The sequence below is a fragment of the Gambusia affinis genome, linkage group LG09 (genome assembly GCF_019740435.1).
Source record: "Gambusia affinis linkage group LG09, SWU_Gaff_1.0, whole genome shotgun sequence".
Classification (NCBI taxonomy): domain Eukaryota; kingdom Metazoa; phylum Chordata; class Actinopteri; order Cyprinodontiformes; family Poeciliidae; genus Gambusia; species Gambusia affinis.
In genome coordinates, this window is record NC_057876.1 from 4,652,130 (window position 1) to 4,676,175 (window position 24,046).

General features: G+C 39.4%; 1 protein-coding gene across 4 annotated transcripts in view; it reads left to right on the forward strand.

The window, feature by feature from the left end:
• The window catches only part of il1rapl2 (interleukin 1 receptor accessory protein-like 2), a 425,357-nt gene extending 401,609 nt beyond the window's left edge, over window positions 1–23,748 (forward strand). For 3 of the 4 annotated variants that reach the window (XM_044126534.1, XM_044126533.1, XM_044126536.1), the window contains 10 exons: window positions 11,254–11,394; window positions 12,404–12,464; window positions 14,401–14,510; window positions 18,842–18,987; window positions 19,076–19,153; window positions 19,235–19,351; window positions 20,203–20,325; window positions 21,024–21,263; window positions 21,424–21,454; window positions 22,727–23,748. In XM_044126534.1, the coding sequence (XP_043982469.1) occupies window positions 11,254–11,394; window positions 12,404–12,464; window positions 14,401–14,510; window positions 18,842–18,987; window positions 19,076–19,153; window positions 19,235–19,351; window positions 20,203–20,325; window positions 21,024–21,263; window positions 21,424–21,454; window positions 22,727–22,815 (1,136 nt within the window). In that variant the 3' untranslated portion in view covers window positions 22,816–23,748. The remainder of the gene's footprint in view (window positions 1–11,253; window positions 11,395–12,403; window positions 12,465–14,400; window positions 14,511–18,841; window positions 18,988–19,075; window positions 19,154–19,234; window positions 19,352–20,202; window positions 20,326–21,023; window positions 21,264–21,423; window positions 21,455–22,726) is intronic. The other variant, XM_044126535.1, reaches the window with a different exon arrangement.
• Window positions 23,749–24,046: the final 298 nt, after the last annotated feature.

The window sequence follows — 24,046 nt, forward strand, 5'->3', positions numbered from 1 at the left end:
AAAGTAGCTGCTGCTTTAAATATGCATGAGGGTGCAACTTCTTTTCATGCCGCATCTCGCTCTCCATCTGGCGAACAGAGAAAACAGGCCGGTGTGAGTCAAAGTTCAACAGTAAAAAAAAAAAAAAAAACTACAGAGACAGAGAGAAGCTAGGAGTGTTAGAGCAGTGCTGCAGGAGAAGATGAGTTGTCATGGTCAGCTCAGATCTCTGAGAGAAAAGAGAGCTGGGTGACTGCCCTCCGTATGAAGCATAAGTATGTAGGGACGAAAAACGCTGGAAAAGATAAACAGGCAGAAAAGCAGAGGGAGGCGAAACAAGGCGAGAAATTAGAGAGAGGTGGTGCGGAAAGATGCAGACGGAGACAAAGTTTGGGGAAAAAAGTAGGAGAAAAGTGATGCAGGTGGAGGAGTAGAAACACATCTTTCTCTTTAAACATCTGACTCTCGCCGCATTGCTTTAGAAACCAAATCTGTCTTCTGGTACGTCCCGGGCACCAGAGGGACCCGCAGCCTGAGGCACTTCCAGAGGGGGTCGGGATGAGAGTCCTGGAGTTCTCATTACTCTCAGTGTAATTACATGTACATGCACGCTCACACAGCCAAAGCTTTAAACTAACAAACAGGAGGCTTCACTCCAGGGTACATGTGTTGCTGACAGAAAAGTGTTGGAACATTCCTCATCTCTTCATACTGATCTAAAGAGCATTCTTAATCAGTCTGAGAACTTTTAAAGTGATTTTGGAAGAAAGTCAAATGAAACTTGTGGTGTTTTAATGCCTGATGTAACAAATTGCATCATTTGTTACATTTTCAGCTGGTGTGGTTCGCTTTCACACTGCACTCAGTCAAACAAACTAAACTAATTGAAGAAGCTGTTCCCCTCCTCACCTGTGGTGGCGCTGCACCAAGAACCACCAAAGGAAATGACATAAAAACCTCTGAAGAAGACATGAGCGCAACTTCCTTCTTCATGAAATGTAAACAAAAATGTAGCGGCGTCAGACTTTAGCAGATGTAGGATTTCTCTTTTCGACCCGTTTCTCCCACTAGCATGTTTGGTGTGGTTGTATTTACCCAGAATGCCCTGCATTGCAGTCAGTTTTCTGCTTTGGGAGCGGTCTCCGGTCTGCTCGGCGTTCACATATGGATTCGAATCACACCAGAGTTCACTTCAAGTGAACCGAGACCAACAGTTTGGCGATGCATTCGAACCTCCCCAAACAAATCAGACTTTTTAGACAAACAAATACAGAGGACTAAAGTGACCTTGATCAATAGCTCAAACTGGGTTCTACAACTAGTGGACTGCTCTGCTCAAAGACACTCTATCATGATTCTTTCTTCTGGTTTCTGCTTTCCTTTCAATTATTTCTTTAAATCCTAAAACCTCAGAGATGTCTGAAGATACACAACACTGTAGCGATATGGTTTGTCGCTCTTTCCCCCCCCTAATCCAAATCCTGAAGAATAGAAGTCTCTTTTTTTCTCATCTATATCTGTTCTCTGATCGTTTCACACTGAAAGAAAGTGAGCAGCCGATAAACGCTTTAACCTTGATTTAACTCCAGCTTCAAAGCTGAGAGAAGGCAGTGCAGTCAGCGTGTAGCTCATCGAGGACCTCAGGTCTGCCGGTCTCTCAAAATTTCACCATGTAAACCTCAGACATGGGGAAATTGGACATATACTACAGCTATATGAGAGAGTTTTATATAATCGCCTTTATTTTAGGCTGAAAATGACAACATAGAAATGAAATTGTCAAAGAAGGTTCAACAGAGTACAGCTAGAAGTGGTAGCAAAAACCTGGAGGCAAAATATAAAGAGGGACTTTTAAAGATATTCTTAATATTTCAGGAAGAATAAAGTAACATAAAGGTGACTTAAACCAATAGTAAGTGAAATAAGGAAAACGTTTTGTTTTTTGTTAAGTCTGTTATATTTTAGTTTCCAGAAACAAGGATTCAAGACAAGTTTATTTGAAAAGCTTTTCAGCAACACGGCAGTTCAATGTGTAAAATCATAATACAGCAACCAATCATGAAACAAGCAACAAACATTAGATTTTGTCAAACGCCATCATCAAGATCATCGATCAAATATGCTGATCAATCTTTCACTGCAAATCAAAGGCAGTTCTAAACAGGCCGTGGTTTAGCTGTGAAATCAGAGCTCCAGCATCTTTGCAGTTTTCTGGAAGTTTGTTCCAGATTTATGGTGCATAGAAGCTGAATGCCGTTTCTCCAGGTTTGGTTCTGGTTCTGGATGCAGAGCAGAGCCAGAACCAGAACCTGGGAGGTTTAGAAGGTTCAAATAACACCAGCAGATCTTTAATGTGTTTTGGTTCAGTGATTTATAAACTAACAGTATTTTTGTTTTAAGTGTAACTAACCCACACTTTATGTTTCTTTATGTTTCTGTGAGAATTTTGACAATTTTGTGTAAATTTATTTAGTTCGGCAGTATTTTGCCCAAAACAGTCTCAGAGCTGCCCCCTCTGGTCAAACAGTGCCTAAGCAGTTGAATTCTCTTATTTGTTTAAAAGTATAAGACCTTTACTCAGACCTGTGAAGACACTGTTGCAGTAATCAATGCGGTTAAAGATATACATGAATGAGTTTCTGTAGATCTTGCTGGTAAATTAGTCCTCTAATCCTGGAAATGTTCTTCAGGTCCTGGAAGGCCGACTTTGTAACCATCTTTATGTCTCCGAAGGTGCAGGTCACATCACTACACCCAGATTTCAGTCAGATCTCTAGTTTCTAGCTGTACTAACAGAAGCTGTAAGCTGACTCTAGATCGTTAAAGATATTAACTTCAGTTTTGTTTCTGTCCAGAAAAATATTTGTTTGCTCGGCCAAAAATGTTCTCATAATGAACCGAATCAACTAGTATTGCTGAGTGCTTCTATCTCACCATGTTGGGGCAAAACTGCAGTTCAGAGGCAATAACAGTGATGTTGTAATCCAAAGGTTTGGGGTCAGATTTCCTCCTTCCACATGTCGATGCTGCCCTGAGCAAGGCACTTAACTCCAAGCTGTCGACCGATCTGCATATTGGTGCTTGAATGTGTTCGTATTAGTGAGTGCAGCTTGTCGCCGTGACTACAAAAGATGTGAATAAATTAAGTCTGTTTGTAGTTTGATCATTTTATTAGCTTTCAAAGTAAAAGTTAACTTTGTAGTTATAAATGAACTCAAAGATAGCGATACAGCAACACCTGCTTTTAGAACAAATGTAGACACACTTTTAAAAATATTTCAAGTTTGGTCATAAATTATCAAATGATCAGTTTTATTAATACTGTATTTTCCAGGTTAAGTGGTACTTTTTCTAATACTTTGGCTGATTCTACAACTTAAAGTCCAGAACAACTTACATATGACTTTTTTATCTTCAAGATGCTTTTTTATAAATATATATAATATATTCCGGAGCAATTTATAATCCAGAAAATCCACTATGTACAACTTACTGGGCCTTGAAATGTTCATGGGAGGTCATCAATATTGGTGCAGAATATATTTTGATTTATGTGTTAAATCTTGTCTACTCTAGTGGGAAATACCTGCCACATTCTACCCAAAACGTCTGCTTTCACCATCCTGTGACCGAAAAGATCTGCTGTACATTTCTTCAGAGATGCACTGAACACAGGTTGGTTTAGTGTAGAATTGTTGCGAGCTGAAACCAGCAGCCTGGCTGATTGAGGGGATTCAGAGGGAGCCCAGCCTGTTGGTCTGAGGCTGAAGGTGCATTGAAACGCCACAAAAGGCGAATATTTAATCAGCCTGTTACGTCTCTGCTGGAGATGCTGCTTTCTTTGGGTTTAGTCAAACAAACAGTGAGTGTTTGTAATTTTCCCACTTACAGAACTTTGATACAAACAAAATATATAAAAAATCAACTTACTCTCAACTCTCCTAGCCACCAACTCCCTAGAATGACTAAAACAGTTCAGACAAGCAAAGTCTTTTACAAACTTTCTCTTCTTTCTGTGTAAAAGTTCACTAACTGGGCCAATTGTTCCAGATTCTCCTGCCTAAATCCTTGGAGCTAATAGGGTCGCATTTGGGTCCCTGAACGCAACACGGCAGCCCTAAACAAAACAGGAGTTATCCTAAGTTAGCGCATGTTAGCAAAGCTTGATTTCATTCTCCGAGTGTGTGTGTGCGTGTGTGTGTGATTGAATTAGGATGTGCCCTCGCTCTGCACTGACCCAAGGTAATGGCTTGATGCATCCGTGTTGCACGCATGCACACGCACACCCACACGCACACCTACGGTACACACACCGTCCACTTATCGTAACTGACAGAGCAGAAAGAGCTGCCCTCAGCCACCATGACGGGAGTCTTAGCAGGGGCCGGGGGGGCAGGAAGGGAGACGGACTGAAGGAGCTGACAGGAGAGAGAAAGTGACAAACTGGTAGGACAGATGGGGACATTGTTCCTCTGATGCCGTTCAAAGTTTTGTGAAAGCTTTGGAAAGGTTAATTTTTTTTTTCATCGTAGGTTTTGGACAGTTTTAGGATGGCAGAGCAAACTTTGTTCAGAACGGTTACTGAGGGCGTTCTGATGACGTGGCAGGACAGCTGGGACTCCACTCCCAGTTGAACAACGGACACAACTCGTTCTTGATTTTTACCGGCATTTAAATGGAAACGGGCATCTCCAACAGTGCCTGTACAAAAAGCACAATTTATTTTTTTTTAATCCATACAGTGAGGCGTTCTCACTGAATTACAAATGTATTTTCTAATCTGCACCAGTATAGCACACTTAAAAACAACAACAGCTTCACAAGCGTGGTCAACCATGTAAAAATAACACATCTTTAATCTGTTCAGTCAGTTCAATTAAGAGGATAAGAGCCACTGGAAATTAGATGAGCTCAAACTGACAATGAAATAAGATAAGCTGCAACAAACCGTCTTTCAATCAATTCAGCAAGTGCAATTAGGAATTCTAAATATAACATAAAATTAATAATAAAGCAGACTGAACAGATCTGCTCTCATGGATCAGCTACATTGTCACCGATACCAATCTAGAAGTTTTTTCAATATTGGGACGGATATTAATATCACATCGATACATCTCTGGTTATAAGTGACATGAAGAGCAAAGTTTCATTTTGGAGTGAAGCTTTACTCTTCATCTTCCTCTGTGCATTCTGGTTTTAGATGGAAAACAAATTAAATTTCACTGGGGATGTACGATATATCAGCACTAACATCGGTATCGGCCGATATCTGTCATTTTTTTAAACGTATCGATATTAGACTGATAAGTAGAACTGAACCAATATGAACAACCAACATTTATTTTTATCTTGTTGCCGTCTGTTTCTTGTGTTTTCTCCTCCAAATGTGTCAAAACGGCAGTGAAACACATAAAATAAAGGTAGATATCTGTTATTGAACATAACAGCAACATTAACATCAGATATCAATATTGTCACAAATGATTACAGTGACAAAATTCAACCTTCGTTTTTTTCTAGCTGAACCCGTGTATACTTTGGGCAACAAAATACATCCTGTCAGGTGTGTGTGCAACATATCAGTTTATTAAATAAAATGCAGGGATTGAAGAATATTGGCATCTGATGACAAACATCCATACTGTGTAGAACCAGGAAGCATCTCCTGCTGCAGCTCCACGGAGGAATACTGCATATGGTTTTTTTGACCTACTTTTATTGCTTAATAAAACCAAAAGAGAGAAAAAAATGAGTCTGTGGGACACAAAGTGAAAGCTGTGGAACAAATGAAGGTGCCAGTCTGGTGTTTGGTTCTGATTCAAAGGGAGGAAGAAAAAGTTTCTCATGTAATTGAACTTTAATCATTCTCTTCCCCCTCTACCCACAGACACCCGTTCACCTCCTCTCTATGTGGCGGACGAGTAAGAAGCACGGTTAAAAATCAATTTTAAGGTTCTGCTCGCTCTCGGGTTTCAGACGAAGGTAGCAAGTCGTTACTAATGGAAACTACCTGACAGTCGTTCATGGAACAGGGGGAGGAGAAACAGAGTTCTGAATCTGTCTCATTATCAATGCAGGCATTCTGAAGTCATTTTACCAAATGTTTGGCAATTAGTTAAATCTGCTGCTTTTCTTACCTCTGCTTGGACTTCTTGTTTTTTTTATACCCTTCCTCCTGAGCTTTACCTCTGAGTGGAAGCGATGTGGCTGGTGGAGGTAGAGTTAGAGAGACGCCTACTGGTCAGACGTGGTAATGTCTCTTTCTGTAGTGGGTAATGTGAGGAACAGGAGTGCATTACTTTAAGAGAAATCAGAACCTGTATTTTTAATAAAGAGATGAATTAGGGACTTTTCTAGGTTTTATTGTTTTCTGTCTCAGTTGTTTTCTATCCAGTTGATTCTGTAATATAAAATGACATGGAAATTTAAACATGGAAGAAGACAAAAGGTCAAACTTAAAACTAGTCAGTTTATATACATTTAAATGAGATGCAAAAGTGAAAATAAGCACAACATACAAACGTGTGGATGACAAAATGAGATCTGAGGCTGAATTTACTTTTTTTTTTTACTTGATTCATTTTTCAAATGACCATTGAAATTCCTCCTCACCACCCATTTTACCCGACTTATTTTACTTTTCTGTACTAAAATTATTTTGGTAACAGTTGTCACTGTTGTGTTTGCCTCCATTTTCTGCTAGTGGTGAATGTGGACATAGTTTTATTTTTAGTTTGTTTTTTTACAAACCAAAAGAAAAGACATGCAATAAAAGGTTTCTGTGTTAGGAAACACGTTTTTAAAAGGAAAATGAAGCTGATTTATAGATATAGAGAGAGTTATGTCATGTAACAAAATTAATTACCCAGATTCAAATTTGAATGAAAAAAAACGTAAAGAAAAAAAATTGATACTGAATCTGTTTGAACGGAGGCACAAAAAGAGAAAGATCGGGAATTCCTTAAAAATCTAATCTTAAAATTCATTACCTAAAGCTTTTTAATAAAGCTAATGTGTCATCAGACTGGCTTATTAGAGATTCAAAGACCGTCCACAGGTGTGTGTGTGTGTGTGTCTGATTGTTTCATTTGTCTCAATGAAACCTGGAAACCTGTTCAGGATGTACCTGCTTCTTTCCCAGTGACTAGACCACAGCACACACACACACACACACACACACACACACCCCTGACTCTGGCTCTTGAAGGACTCCTCTGTGGGTCATAAAACTCTAACCAGAGTCGTGTAAAAGTCTCAAGATATGACAGTAAGCTGAAAAATGATATTTCCATATTTTCCACATCAGCATTGCAAAACATAAAATGGCACATTGGCTACTGAGGTGTTTTAATGTTTGACATAATTATCCCTGTTTAATTGGCTTGTTTATAATGTTCATAAACGTTCCAGGTCGCTCCAAAGCTGAAATAGTAGAAAACGGCTGTTTGAAGACTGAACCGGTTTTTGAACCGATGCATGTCTGAAAGTTATTTCCATTTTTGTGCATTAAACCTTGGGGTGTTGTTCAAATCCAGGCTGACTCTGGATTAAGTGGAAGATAATGGATGATACTGACATTTGCTTGTTGATCTGAAACATTTAGGTAAGAAAATAAAAAGAGCAAAAATGTGAAGAAATCTGCAAAGATAAAATCTTACCAAGTGTTTTTGGTGTTAGTTGCTGCATCTGTAATAAGACAAATGTAACTTCCAAGTAACTTTTTAGCAATATATTTGAGCTTGCTTTAAGAAAATAATTCCTTAATATCAATGGAAAAGGTCTAGTTCCACTGGCAGATCATTTCATTTAGAACAAGACATTTTTCACATGTTATAAGTGAAATAATCAGCCAGTGGAACAAGAGCTTTTTGGTTAATATTAAGGAATTATTTTCTTAAAACAAGCTCTAGTATCCTGCTGAACAGTTACTTTTGTCTTATTTCAAGTAAACTAAGAAATCAGCACTAGAACATAGACCAAAATATTTGGTAAGACTTTGTTTTTACAGTGCGAATGCTTTCTCCTAAATAAGTCAGAAAAGTAAGCAAACGAAAGCAGCGTTATTCTGAATTTGGCTAAATTAAATTATTTATTTGAAATGTCAGTAATGCAACATAATCATGTAATTAATTGTCTATTGAAACGTAACACCCACCTTTATCACTTTTTCACTTGTCAAACATTGGTTCAATTAAGAAGAACTGATGCATGTTGGGACTTTGAGTTCAGTTTTAACCTGTGAGGACTAAACCTTGGAGTTGTAGTTCACGATATTCTTGACCAACTCTGCCATTTAGCCACTGTGTTTCCATTCACCATAGAATTTACATTCTGAAGACAAATGTGCTGAGTGGAAACACAGCAGTTTTGAAAAAACACATTTTTTTGATGAAACATTTTGCTGCTAGGATGAAGTGTTGTTTTTTTGTTGTTGTTGTTTTTTTGGCCATGTCAAAATTGGCTGGATCTTTCTATTCAGTTCAGCAAGGTATTACTATGTTCCCCATTATGCATCTCTTTGCTTTTAGAATGTTTTTTGTAATAAAATATACTTGGATTGATTTCATTTGACCATTTAAACAGATTTTCTCATTCAGATCCAAGATCTCATTTAGAAGAGAGACAATTTCAAACACAGCAACAAATCTGATATAGTTTGTCTCAGTTAAATAAGATAATAAGATACAAGTTAATTCAACTGCAACGTGAGTGTCTGATGAAACCTTAGAAGTAGTCGTGTTTTATTATTATTCAGTATTGCCCGTCCATGCTGACACATTAGTTTTGAGCGCGCGCCTTGCGTCATTGGAAACTTATCACTGTCTCGAACTGCGTTAGGGAAAAGTCCCAGCTGCACTCTGAAATGTGGATTTGGAGCAGAATTCCTCGCCGTGACTGGAAACAAAAATCAATAAAGTGTGGTCGTGCTTCCAGGAGAAGTTTGGAACGAGATGAGCCAGCGTGTGTTTACTGGCGTCCGTGTGTGTGCGTGTGTGTGTTTGTGTTTGTGTCGGATGATGTGGTGGTGGAGAGGGAGGCACAAATGGATCATATTTCCCAGGGTGTCATTCACCAGCCATGTTCCATTAATCTCCCATACACTCATATTGCCTATGAAGGCACTATCATTCATTCACACACACACACACACACACACACACACTGCATCTGAGATTGTTTCTGACATGTCGACGTGATTCCATAATGCAGGGCGTTTTGTAATACAGCAGGAGTTGTTTGTGTTTTTAGTTTTTTCCCCTCTTAATTTTTGGTTTTGTAAAACACAAAATGGTTTGAATGGTTTCAGTGTCAACAGACAACCCAACCGAAGCAAACAGGGAAAACGTCTCGGTATGCATGCAGTGCAGATTAAACACACCACAGTTCACGCCAAGTGACCGTTCCTGTAGAGAAACGCTGTGATCCAAAACATCAAGTCAACTTCAAGTGTTTGTTACAGAAGCTCCAACAGGCTGAGCGGTAACACTACATCTAAAGTTCAACACAAACTGTGCAGTGTCAGAAAACATGTGAGACTTGATCATGTCACGCTGTGCTAGCTGGATTATTCTGAATCTGGTTATGCAAACTAGAAAACCAATTAGGACTATTTATTAACTTGGCAAAATAAGGAGAGAGTCATGGTCTGTTCTTGCTGAAAAAACATTTAAAAAATCAAGAGAAAGATCAACTGCTGTTTTTTTTGGGGGGTCTTTTCAACTGGTAAATGCCTTAGACTCTTAAAAAGGCGTATTATATATTTTCTAGGCACATAGTATCATTGTATAGCACAATCAATTAAATATGTTACCTTCAGTTGTTATAAAAATGTTATATATATAATGTATATAATGCCTTTGAAATTGGGCCTCTGTCTCTTTAAGAAGCTTTTCTGAAACTCCGCCTTCAGGACGTCATCACAACATGGCTCCTCTATTGACCCTTTAACAGCGTTTTCACCAGTGTTTCTCTGAGAAGTAGCTCCTATGTTGAGCTCAGCAGACGCTCAGGTCCACCTGTTGTTTGCTAATTGCTGCTGGCTAGTCTGAAGGAGCTGCGTGGATGATCTGAAAGAGGAGGAAGGCGGAGCTAGGTCCACCCAGGCGTTTAACACCAGATGAGTGGTTGCCATGGAGATTAAAGGATTTCTCAAACACATCACACTCCAGGTCTGTTTTGATTAGGCATAACATGCTCAAAAAGCCTATTTTACATAATACTGCCCATTGAAGTCGCAATCAAAACTCTACAGATCATTTGTCTACAGAAATCATTCTGTTTTATTAAAATAATGTGCCTTTAGTTTGCTGTTAATCAGGTGAACCTGAAAAATCTAAATACTTTTCGCTCCCACACCGGAAAAATGTTTGGACACCACTGATCTAAGGGCTTTACAATTCAATACTCGTGTCAAACAGGAAATGACTTAAAATAAAAACTAAGTAAAACATTATACAGATGCAATTAAGCAGTTGTGGTGTGTACGATGTACGTCAGTAGCACCACCACTTCCATTCAGGAAGTGATAGGAATCTCTTCGGGCTAAGCAGGGCTGTATACTTAGCTTTTTCTTTATCAAGTTTTTTTTTTTTTTGTTTTTTTTTTACTTGATAAAGATATGAGAGGAAATGACTCAAACTTATTTCCTCCCATGCAGCCATCAAGGAACGTTTTCTCTGACCTCCATTGAAAGCATTAAGTGGGTTGTTCATTTCCTCTTTCATCATGAACATTCAAACTGAATCACTCTTATAAAAGACACAAATAACCATAATAGACAGCAGTCGTTAGCTGCTAGCTGATTTGACCCTAGCTTAACAACCTGTCTGCTTTCTCTGTGGAGAATTTGCTGCTTTAGTCACACAGCTCCTTTTATCTCTGCTGCACCAATAGGAATGATTGGCGGTCTCTGAATGATGTTTCTAGAGGCTGCTGTGACTCATCAAAAAAATAATCATCCCAACTGAAAAGCCATTATTATCAGATTCTGTTTTTTTTCTCGCGACTGAAGGAGATTCTGCTTAGAAAAAGGGCCACTCTGAAGGGAACTGAAGCTCCTGCTTATCTGTTTCTGAAAGTCAGGTTGCCGTAGATACCCTCAGGTGTTAGCGGAGTAGTTTGTTAAGAAGGACGAAGCAAAGTAAAATCAGAGAACACAAAAATAAAAGCTTTTACCTGTATTTACCTCCCACTTCAGCTGGAATTCCTCCGACTGTTGGCCGATAAGGATCTCATGGGTTGTGCGTTCTCTCCCCGCCGTATCTCTGGCAGATATGTATCGCCTGGAGCTGGCGGGCGGCCTTGGAGTCATCCTGCTGCTGCTGGGGATCCTAACCGCGCTTTATAAGTGCTACAACCTGGAGATCATGCTCTGCTACCGGAGACACTTCGGGAGCGACGAGACTGAAGATGGTGAGCTGCTCGTCATTCCTCCGGGGGATTCTTCATGGTATTTGACGGGGAAACGCTTAACCTGTAAGCGTTAGAGAGTCAGCATTCCTCTCTAAGAGAAATGCTAAAGTAGTAGCCAGAAGCTGTATAACTGACTGTCGAATTTCACATTTTGAAAATAACTTTGCTCAATGGAAACGCACCACCTATTTTTGTCAATAAAAAGTTTTGTCATTAGGATAAGGTAGTTTGTCGGCCATTTCGAAATATTTTATTTATTTTTTCACAAAACTACAATGGAAACACTTTGTTTGTATCACACGAGTCAAATGATCAACAACCGGATGTTGCTACTGCTGTAAACCACAAAAAAGAAGACAACAGGAAGTGGTTGGACAGTGAGTTTTAATGAATACACACACAATTTTTAGTTAATGGAAACACCACAATTGTGAAATTGCAGGGGGGGTTAATATTAGCAGAATATTGGAGCCATTTCCGTTACAAAGGTGCACAAATCTTTGTTCACATTCTGCTAATGTGGAAAAACACAATTTTGCTATTGCTGTGCTTCTGTTAAATAAAAAGCATAATTAAAATCCCACATTAATAAGTTTGTTCATGTGATAATCAGAAATCATGCATACCATCATCCTCCTATTACTTCCTGTCTTTTTCTTCTTCGTGGTTTGGGTCAGTAGTAACATTCGGTTGTTGATCATGTGACTCGTGATGTGAAAACACAGTTTCTTTTGCAAATTTGCAAAATAAACCAATTGAGATATGGCCAAAAAAAACCTCCTCCTTGTAGTGGAAAAACTTTTTATCCAAAGACATGAGCTTTTTCTATATTGTCATTTCAATTAGGCAAATTAATTTTGATCATTCCCATTTGCGCAGTTTTGTGGTCAGTATAAATGCCGCTTGTGACAAAATTTTGCGTACATTCGTAACGAAGCTCAGCTAGAGAAGCGAGGGGTTTGAGTCCATGCAGTTTGTCTTCACCATCTGTTTTCTTTTCTCTCCCCAGACAACAAGGAGTACGACGCCTACCTGTCCTACACCAAGGTGGACCTGGACTCTTTGGGCAGGTCAGACTGATACATTTGAATTAAACAGTGTAAGGCCTTCACAACGTCCACTTTATTCAAATAAATTAAGTGGATTTAGCTTTCCTTCACCTACTGATAAGCATTTTGAGGTACAAATGAACCTAGTTAATTTGAACTAATGTGAAGAATGGGTCTGTTTTCAGAGCGGTTTTTATCTCATGGGCATTTCTCTGCACCATGAGGGAGTTGTATGTTAATTTTGTTGACAAACCGCACTCTATTAGTTTTACTGGGAAACTGCTCTCTACATCTTCTGTTCAAGTTTGAGTAAGAAATTAATTAAAAAAAGCAGAAGCCAGGAACTGTTCCAATCAAGAAGTTTTATTTTTTATAAAAGTAGTTTCAAGTTCTGAAAATGTTTCTTCAGGAAGATTTGGGGTTTATTACATGTACTAAAAGTAACCTTTCGTCTGTTTTAGTTATTACATATTATTCAGATTTATTAAGGTAACTTAAGTTACACTCACCAAAATTGTACAAGATAATGTTCATTATCAGTCAATTTAATGACAACTGTAAAAAAAAAAAAAGCGAGGCAACAAGTTTGCACATATTTTTTTAAGTAAGGAGGTTTGTGCTTTGTGACGGTGAAGAATAAGAGATAAAAACTTTGACAAAGATTTGCAAAATAAATGTTTCTTAAAGCCCATGAGCTCTGGAGCGTAGAGTCAGACTTTTACCATTTCATTCTGGGTGTTTATTTGAAATCTTTCTGAGGGGTAAAATGATCTCACACCAAGCAACTGGGATGATTACTTAAAAGAATCTGATGCACAAGTTTGAACTTTTTATGGATTTCCATTCATCCATAGCGGGTCAGAATTATAGCCGCGGCCTCAAACATACACACGCATCCCCAGCGCTTGAATATTTGACCACCTCTGAATTTTGTTGAGGTTATTTGAGTCAATTTTCAGACTCCAACCTTTCAGCATGTGCTGCAGATTTTCAATGGACTTGATGTCAGGGGTTTGTGAAGGTCAGTCCGGCCTGATTTAAACATTAAACATGATGTTTCGGTCCCTTTTTTTTCTGTTGAAACAAGCAGTCGTATCCAGGCTTCATCCATTTAGCTTCTCTAAAACAATCTGAGTAGAATGGGCCTAAGCACCTCTGGCAGTAAAACAGCCCCACAGCATGATGCTGCCACCACCTGGCCTTTGTAATCTTCACTTTGAATTCTTCACACATAACACAAACTAATATTTTGCAAGTCCAAGAGTTTCACCTTATATTAAGAGATTCGGGTTTCTATTACCAAAACCAATCTACCCAAGCTACCATAGCAATCTGATGGAAATAAATATAATATTTTAATAAGTTAAACATCTAAATTAAACTCCGGCAGATGGAAGGTTTGATTCCAATTTTTAGGGTCAGGATTCCCTTCAGGAAAGATTTCTGATTCTTTTAAATCAGAAACCAATTTCACTATTCAATCGGTCCAGAGATCCTGTTTGCCTAAATGACGCGACTGACGAGAGGAAAATACACTGTAAACATATAGAAGAATTATTTACAACAAGTATACAAGGTTCTATACTGTACCAAATTCCATCTTTTTATTTTTCAACAAAAATAGGTTTGTCCATAATTTACTTTTAGGTTAGCTTAGCTGCTTGGCTTCTTCTTAGATAAAAAAAAATCAAAATATAATTTTCCCCCCCAAAAAAAGAACTTTTGAGCATTTTGAACTGATTCAGAATTCCCAAGACTAGAAATTATGACTCTCTATAGACAAATTTTTTTTTTTCTGCACCTCTATTAGAAACTGACTGTGACATTTTCTCAGCAGAACTCCACTCCCAAACATGTGAAGTAGCCTTTTAAATAAGTGGAGCCATGAGCAGTGGCCCCATTGTTTTGTATTTCAGAGGCTGCAATCATTTTTTTCTCCATTTTTCTTTCCTGACAGGACGAGCAGCGATGAGGAGACCTTTGCTCTGGAGATTCTGCCCGACGTTCTTGAAAAGCATTACGGATACAAACTATTTATACCAGACAGAGATTTAATACCCAGCAGTAGTAAGTATTATTCTATTTATCAACCTCCTCTCTCTCTCTCTCACACCACCCACACACTCACTCTCTCTCTCTATAGGTCACTTTAATCCCCAATCCCCAGAATTCATCAATCTGTCAGAATAAATAAAAATGTGTGCAGAGCTTCATCACAGCGCACTTACTGCTGAACTAATCTATCTCTGTCGGCTCTCAGGTGTACATCACGTATACACAAAGAAACATATATACAGTAGTTTTCCTACTTAAATGAAGCTTTATCTCACTTTCAATCAGAAGCTGACGTTCACAACATTTGTCTGTGTCTTCTGAGGTCACGTCAGATTCTCAGTACGGGCTACAGAGTCTACACAGGACTGCATATCATTCACACACATTCACAAAGGGTGAAAGAATTTGCAAAACACTTGCATATATATATATATATATATATATATATATATATATATATATATATATAATGTAAGTGTGAGTAATTTGCTCTTGTTAGTTCTGTAAAGTCCAGTGTAAATGAAATAAAAACCCAAAATGTCCGACGGGCTTCATTAAGATTCAGTTTTTTAAACATGCTGCTATTATTGGCATCTCAGTTGAACTGAGATTGTACTGCAATAGTTTCATTGTCTGATTATCTTGATAGATTGTTTATTGTTACTGTTGGTATGATGGTAGCCTGGCCGTTTTCTACGCTAATCCGCTGGATTCTCATTTCCCTTCTCTGCTCCACCTGAGAATTTCTCCCTTTGAAGTGGATTGTCTTTGGTGGAATTTCTTCCAGGCCAATCAGCGAAAAGGAAGAGGAGCTGCGAACGATGACATGGATTTGTTTTGTTTGTTTGTTTGTTTTAGAATTGTAATCTGCCTATAGTCGTAGCAATGGCAGCGGAGGAAGTGAGTGAAGCCGTTCAGAATCGTAGAATCGTTGGCCACACCTCCAACTATTAAATTTAACATTAACAGCCATCTTATTCGGTTCCGTTCTTCTCTCTTCGCAGTGGAGGATGGTTGTTTACAGCGCAGGCAACTTCCGGTAAGCTTAATAGCATCGAACTGGCAAATTACACAAGACCAAATGTTAGCAACTGGGTAAAATGTAAAACCTCAGAGTCCATGCATCCAGGAAGCAATCGGTTCTCAATAGCATCAAAAGCAACACACATCCAGGTGACCAATTACACCTGATTTCAATGATGAAGTTACACTTAGGCCTTTGATCTTGGTCTAGGCAAAGGAAACTGCTTCAATAATGTCAGTGTGTGAAAAATATCTAGCATTGTCCCTTGAAAGTAACTAAGAGAAGGAAGGGGAGTAAAGACTTTAACATTTTCACACTGTAGTGATGAATATAAACAGGCATTTTTATCCAAAGTCTGATGTCAACGTGATTCCTCTACATTATTTGAGATAAGCTCAGTTTGTTTCCATAAGATAAACCTCAGCAGTGCTGCAGGAATCATAATGTCTGACTGGGACTACAAAACACAGCAGCTCTGACTTAGAGTTGTTCATAAAACAGAGGAATGGCAGAACGCCTCGGACCACACTGGAGAAAGGAATTCAAGTTTTAGTCTACATAATAATGATAAAAGAAAGAATAATCCACTTTAAAAACTCCAATGGGTCTTTACCTCCAAAACCAATTTTCAAAAAAAGTTTACATTTTGAAACAAATCCCTACTGAGTTGGTATTTTTAGTTGTGGAAAAATGCCTTAAAGATAAAATATTCATGTTAAACCCACACAACAGGTGTGAATTAATCTTGAAATGAATTGAATCTCAGTTTAGCCAAACTGAGAGGAAATCTGTATGGAGGCAATGTTTATTGTTAATTATAAACTGTAGAATTTTAAGTGAGACGTTTAAGTGTAGTAATCCTTGAAATTATTCTATTTATCAAATAGGAAGAGTAGTGGTGATCCTGAGTGACCTAAAACAGCAAAGAAAAATATTTTTATTCAGTGCATGTAAACGCGTGGTTTAAACTTTACAAAATAAAATAGTTAATGTGCCATTACTTTTAGTCAAATTATTAGCTCATGTTCTAAAAGTTCCAAGAAAAATGAATCCACAGTCAACATAACTACTGCGTAACAAAGTAAAAACACTTTGCCCTGGTTGTACTATTAGTTTACAAATAAACATATATTGCCACTTAAATGTGGCTCTTGACGAATAACGTTGCTCCACATAGTTTGCGTTTAGCTAAATCTAGGTTTCTAAGAAAAAAAAATCCTGAAAAAAGTCTGAGAGGTTTCACTGCTGCCCTAAAAACATCCCTGAAACAAATGTCTGCTGTTCACCCCTACACACACACACACACACACACACACCAACACACACACTGAGAGGAACAGAAAGCTTGAGTGCAACACCGACCAAGAAAGAGCGATGCGCCTTTTTTTTTCTTTTTTTTTTCCAGCGTTTCTTCCAAAGCCGGTGGCGGAGCAGACCTTGAACACACCGTTCCATTATCCAGCCCACTTAGAGGCCTCGGAACGAACGCGAGAGCGCAAAAATAAATAACGAGAGCGAAAAGAGGTGGCGGCACGGTCACTGGTCTGTGCTGTTTTATTAATTGATTAACATAATCCTCACAAACGGAGATGAGGAGGGGGGGGTGAAGGGTGAGAGGAGCGGAAGAAGAGCGGAGGGAAGAGAGAGAGAGAGAGAGATTAAACAAGCGATAGAAGAGGCGCATCAGAGGCAGGGAAGAAACAGGCTGAATTCAGGGATGTTCTGTACTATTTGTGCCTCTCAAATTGAGCGTGAAATTGCAATGTGTTGTTGGAGAGTCTCTGTCATTAATTCAGTTAGCAGGTGAAGACGTGACAGAGGGGAAGGGAGCTATACAAAAAGGGGGGGAGATCTGTTGTTCATGGACGCACAAAGACAAACAATTATTGCTTGTCTTTGTGCAATTTTAGCGTCGCGTGTTGCAAAATCCGACACAGAGAATGCCGCAAACAACGAACTGGAAATGAGGTGTAAACTGTATTTCCACATGCAGCCGCCTTCAGCCCCTGACCGATATGTTTTCCATCAGCAAAATGCTAAGAAACCACTTCCTGTTTTGTGTCAGTCGAAACATCTGTCTCGTAATCCCCATGTCAGTTCAGTCATTCACTACCTACAGTGGATGTCCTGTGGAAATCAGGCCGTGGGAGGAAAGCAAACAATGAAATATAATGCTTCAGGAGAGGATTCATAAGGGGTGCTCTGATCTTTAAATAAAAAACCCACACTTCCAGGAAGCAATCATTTCTCAATAGCCAAGGGCCCAGACCCTCTAGACCAGGGGTCTCAAACTCCAGTCCTCGAGGGCCGCAGTCCTGCAACTTTTAGATGAGCCTCGGCTGCACCACCTGAATAAAATAATTAAGGCTCTGAAGAACTGATCTACACAAGGTGGAGGTAATTAATCCATTTCATTCCAGTGTTTTGTACCTGTGGAACATCTAAAAACTGCAGGACTGTGGCCCTCGAGGACTGGAGTTTGAGACCCCTGATCTAGACGAAGCAAAGAGTAGCTGGTCTTTACCAGGCTGTCACTGAACATGTCATTGGGCCATATTGGATCTTCCAGAATAATCAAACGACTCAATGATAGAGCATGATGACTTCATTGGCTAGATGGGTTTGGTTAAGGCAAGTCACTTATGGCTGCTTATTTCACACCCATACTAAGGGCCTAACATCAAGTACATCCTCTAAGCCAGTTCGTCCTACATTGAACTTCAACGCAATGTGAAGTTTATTCCTTGATGTCGCAGTGCATCAAATGTTACCAAAAGTTTGATTCATTGAATTGTCTGCTAAATAGTTGCTAAATCTTATTCTGTCATGATTTGACACTGGGGAAACATCTGATTCTGCATCCAAAATCAAGAGGTCTGTTAGTATCAAAACATCTAGTATGCCCCCTAGTGGTCGAGATTATTAGCTGATAAAGAAGTCAATGGTTGTGTCAGAATGTCTCGCAGATGCACAGGACTCTATCAATGGATCTTGACTTGGGTTCAATAGGACTTTGTACATCACTCAATCAATCAGTCAAGTTTGTTTGTATAACACATCTCAGCAACAAGGCAGGTTGAAGTGTTTTACATCATAAAAACACAAAAGTACATGTCATATTGTTACATAAAGGAGGGCTCCGATGTCACAAACGTTGCGGTTGACCAAAACAGTCCACACTCTTCTTGTTACTCTATGTAAATTAATGGGTTATTCCCATAGCCAAGATTATTCCTTATGGATCTTTATTGTTGCTCTCCATAAACACTCCTCTCTCTCTTTCTCTCTCTCTCTCTCTCTATTTCTCTCCCCCCATCAGCCTACATTGAGGACTTGGCGCGCAGCGTGGAGCAAAGCAGACGTTTGATCATCGTTTTGACTCCAGAATTTGTTGCCAAAAGAGGCTGGAGCATCTTCCAGATAGAGACGCGTCTCCACTCCATGCTGGTTACAGGAGAGATCAAGGTGGGGTTCAATCTGACGCGTCCTTTCTTGTTTGATTCAAGTGTTAAGAAGGTCCTACATTTTCCTTCCCTCATCACCGTTTGCCTAGGTGATCATGATAGAGTGTGCAAACTTGAAGAATGTCATGAACTACCAAGAGGTGGACGCACTGAAGCATACGATCAAGGTATGGAGATCCTGGAATTCGATGGAGGACTGGAGATGGGGAAGTGACTTCAGCACTAACGTTTGCTGTTCTTCTCGGAAGGTCTTAACTGTTATCAAGTGGAGGGGTCCAAAGAGCAACGAGCTGTCCTCAAAGTTTTGGAAGCAGGTGGTCTATGAGATGCCGGCTAAACGCAGAGAGACTCTGTCCAGACGTCAGGTACTGTACAGTAAAAACTAAACCATGTTTCTGACATTTTTGTTGTAAAACATGCAGTAGGAGCTTGAGAAAGGTACAATTCTGCACTGTTAGGATCTTAGTTGGGAACACTGACATATTCAAGTCTGCAGTTATTCATACTATGGGTGGGCATTTATCATATCGTTTATCATGTATCGCGATTAATGTCATAAGAATTTGATTCATAGTTGTCATGAAAATTTAATTTAGTGTATTTTAAAAACACTCAATAGTTAAGCAATCAATCTGTTGGGATTGATTGCTTAACTATTTTCTCTACTGTTTATTCAATAAAAGCATCAATAAATCTGAAAACACAGTTACTGTGTGCAGCTTAGTGATATAAATCACACTTCTTTACATGCCTGGTGTCCTAAGATATTTCATTACCGACTGGAATGTTATTCATGAGCATTATTTGTATTTGCGAGAATATAATTACTGTGAGACACAGTCACTGCAAAACACCTGAAACGATGGAATAAATAGTTCTTATTATCACTTACCATTATCACAATGGCATCACAAAATATCATGATGAAACTTAAAGTCCATGTTGCCCACCTCTAATTCATACCTCAAACCAAGACACTTTGCTTGGATTCATCAGCAACAGGGAACATTTGGAACATCTGAGGCATTTGGAAGAATTGGTGAAGTATTGTGAAACCATGATGTTAGCCACCCATCCTACGCAATAATAACCAGCAGTGAACAGCAGTTCGGTTTGCTGCTCACTGACTTTACTTCCCAACTTCTCTACGATTCAGGTGGTTTTGGTTCCTGGTAGATTCTGATCAAGGAGAAAGAAAACTCTTTCCCGTTTACAGGTAATGGACTCTGGTGAACAGGGCCTCTTTGGTGACCTACAGACCACTGTCTCCACCATCGCCATGACGACCACCTCTGCCTCACTAGCGCCCCCCAATGAGAATCGCCATGGCCATCATCAGGTCAGTAAATGCCGACGCCAATTCGAACTCTTGGCACACATTCAACTACAATAGGTGTATTTAATGTTCTGATTCAAGCAACACTTTGAACTTTACTAGAAGTCAAAGTGCAAAACAACAAAAAAATCTCTAAGGTGTTGTGTTTTTTAATTTGTCTATCACTATTATTTTGTAGAAATCAGCTTTCACTCAAATTATTTTTGGTCAAAAATTGACATTTTGCTCATCATGATTGATTTGTAAGCGCAAATCAATCATGATTCAACAAAGTGAATTCTTTTATAGGCACATTATGTGCCTATAAAAGAATTCACCTACAAATTAGGTGTTAAACTTATTTTTAATAATTAGTCACACACATTCGGCAGCAACAGGATGCAATGAACTGATGACAAAAATAGCATCAGTCTCAGATAACATTCCAACATATAGGTGACACTTTTATGTTGAATGATTTTAGTCTCATTTTTTTCTATTCTGTTTTGTAGCTTCCTCTTCATTGTTTCTAAATGTTTAAGATAATAAAAGATCATTTTTTGCCCAATTGTAATTCCAAACGTTTCTTATTTTGTTCTCTGTTTTCCAAATGTCTTGTTTTCATAACTCACCCCGAGAGGAAGTGTGAAAATCTAAACATTGTGACAACCTTCTGGAAAATCCCCAGCCACATTTCTTTTTTCTTCTATTTTAACTCGCAGGTTGCCTTGGCAACGGAGATCCCTGACTACAACCAGATGACCTTGCCACTGGGAGGGGGTCACACTGCTACAGCGGCCCAAATGCGGCACTTCTGCCGCAGCTACGAGTTCCAGCTTCCCCCACAGCCTTCTTCCATGTCGCCCCCGCTCCCACTTCCCTCCACGGTGCAGTTCTCCACTCTGGGCCCCGGGGGGCGCCATGTCTACTGCAACATCCCCATGACGCTGCTGAATGGACAGGTGAGGGAACCTGCGTCTTCCGGTTTTTCTCGTTCCTAGACAGCCTCTTAACACCCCGCATCTGCACAGAGTCTCCTTCAGTGATGATCCATTCTGTTATGTGCTTGCGTGTGTTCAGAGTTGAAATCAAATAAAAATAAAAGCCCTCTTTTCTCCCCAGGGGTTCAGAGCAGTTCACTGGGGAACAAGAGGTCTGTTTGGATAAAATAGAAGATAAAAGAAACATTGTTTCATTTTGTGTAACACTAGAATATGTGTTTATTCTAGAAGTAGAAATTGGGACAGGATGATGATAACAGTAGCCTTGGACTAGTATTCATACCCCTCAAACGTCTCCACGTTTTATCACGTTAGTACCCCAAACTTTAACGTACAGTAATTTAAAGGAATTTAATATGGTGAACCAAACCAGTGCATAATTGTGAATCCTGTATGTTTCTTTAAAATTCTCAACATTTAAAATTCAGAAAGGTCTGATACGGGTTTTAACCCTAAATAAAGCCAGCGCAAACAAACTGCCTTCAAAAGTCATATTATTATTATAAATCCTTTATTCTTACAGGAGACTCAAACCAAATAATGTGGTTTGAGTCAAATCAAAATACCAGTTTCCCCACCTTTACCTGTGGCGGTGCTGTATTAAGAACCACTGAAGAAAACAATACCAGAACCTCAGAAGAAGACATGAGCACAACTTCTTTCTTCACGAAACGTAAACAAAATGGCCTCAGATTTTAGCGGTTGTAGGATTTCTCTCTTGTCTTACCAAGAGCCATTTCTCCCAAAAGCACTAGACTAGGGTGTTTATATTTGGTTGTATTTACCCAGAAAGCCCTGCACAATAGACTCCTTCCTGCTTTTGGAGCAGTCTCTGGTCCGCTTGGCATTCATATTTGCATTCAAACCAGGCCAGAGTTTACTTCAACCAAACAGAAGCCTAGACTTGTAGATGGACCAGAGTTCAGTTTGTTGGTCCGAATCAGAGTTTGAACAATATGTTCTGAAATGCCCAACATCCAATCTGCATGAGTTTAAGCTCTATTGCAAAGACAAATTGTCAAAAATGTCACTGTTGGAGACGTACAAATCTGGTAGAGACAGAGAAAGTTCTTTGACGTATTAACTCAGGGAAGGATTCATGCATACCTCACTTTTCAGGTTTCTATTTGTAAAAGATTTCAAATCTGGGATCCTTCTGCTTGTCAATCACATACATGCAGTACTTTGTGTTGGTCTACCATATAAAGTCCCAAGAAAATATGCTGAAGTTTGGTGTAGTAATGTGACAAAATGTGAAAAGGTTTAAGAAGTATAAATACTTTTGCGAGACTCTGTCTGTAGATAAGGCATTAAACATTTAGCATGCAGTAGCAATGTGTCTCGTAGAGTTAGTTATGCTGTAGGTTTTTGTTCGGACATATGTAGGAGTGGATTGTTGACACCTGTGGCTCTGTGTTTGCCAGGTGTCTCAGAGCAGTACGCTTGGGAAGAAGCCAGACCTCCACCTGAACAGCACCTTCGTACCGCTCACCAGCAGAGAACTAAGCTCTGACATCTGGTAGACTGACGGCTCAGTCGGTACCTGTTTACGGGCCGCTGGGCAGACGCCTTCTGGTGGATTGCTTGTACAACTGGACTTTGTTGGGGGTTAGGGGGTTGACTTTGTACAGACTTGGGAGTTAGACGGCTCCTCGAAAACTGCCTGAGGACTGCTACTGGGTCACTTCATACCACATCATGAACAAAGAACCTCAGTGGGTGAGGCATGTCTTGAATCTTAAGAGTACTGGATAAAGACAAATTCTAAGAACAATTGCTCTCTGTGATGAGGGGAGTGAACTGGCTGCAGACCGACACCAGCTTGGATTGCAAAAAGTCAACCATTGCAAAGGGAGTGGTGCTGCTGACTGACCAACAACATGGCCCACTGGGCAGAGAAAAATTGAGTTTTTAGACAGATGCATGGATAAAAGTACTAGAAAAGACGGAACAGGGTCCAGGAACCCTAAATGATTAGTATGTGCAAACTCTAGGGACTCTGTTTGTCCAGGCAGCTGCCAAGTTGCATCTTAGAGCACAAAACGGTTTCTTGATCGCAGATTGTTCTCACACCAGCTGCTATGGAAACCGGTTGACTTGGAGACAACTCTCCACAGAAGGGTCAGTCGGCTGAATTCTGTCATTCTTTTCCTGAATGTAGGTCAGTCTTTGGGAAATCAGCCTACCTGTTGACTACTGTAGGAGTTTTGGGAAAATACTCCACCTTAAAACAAAAAGTCAACCTCTTGAAGCACTATAACTAGCTAGCTGGTTTGGCTCATAGAAACCGAACCGGTTGACTTTGAAATGGTTTTTTTTTATACAATGTAAACCACTAACTAAAATAGCAGAGATTTTTCTATGAAACATTCAAATAAACAGATTTCAGCTAGTTTTCAGTTAGCTAGCTTTCAGTTGTGCAATCATAACAGGTTTCAATTGGCTACCTGAAACCTGTTAGCTAACTGAAAACTAGCCTTTAGTTATGGTGACCGTCTACCAGAACCTCCAAAAGTAGTCGACTCGGGGTAGCAGACGGAATCGGAGATTATCCGTTACCACCAAACTAAATCGTATTACAGACTTGGCCCCCTTTCTATTTGCATGACCCACCCATTTAGATACCAAAAGAGGATCCAGTAAACATAGGTAAAAGAGAAAAATGACACAATCATTTGTTGCAGCCTTTTTTTGTTTTTATAACGAACCTGTTGTGTTGATGCAGTACGTTTTGTTTTCTGTCC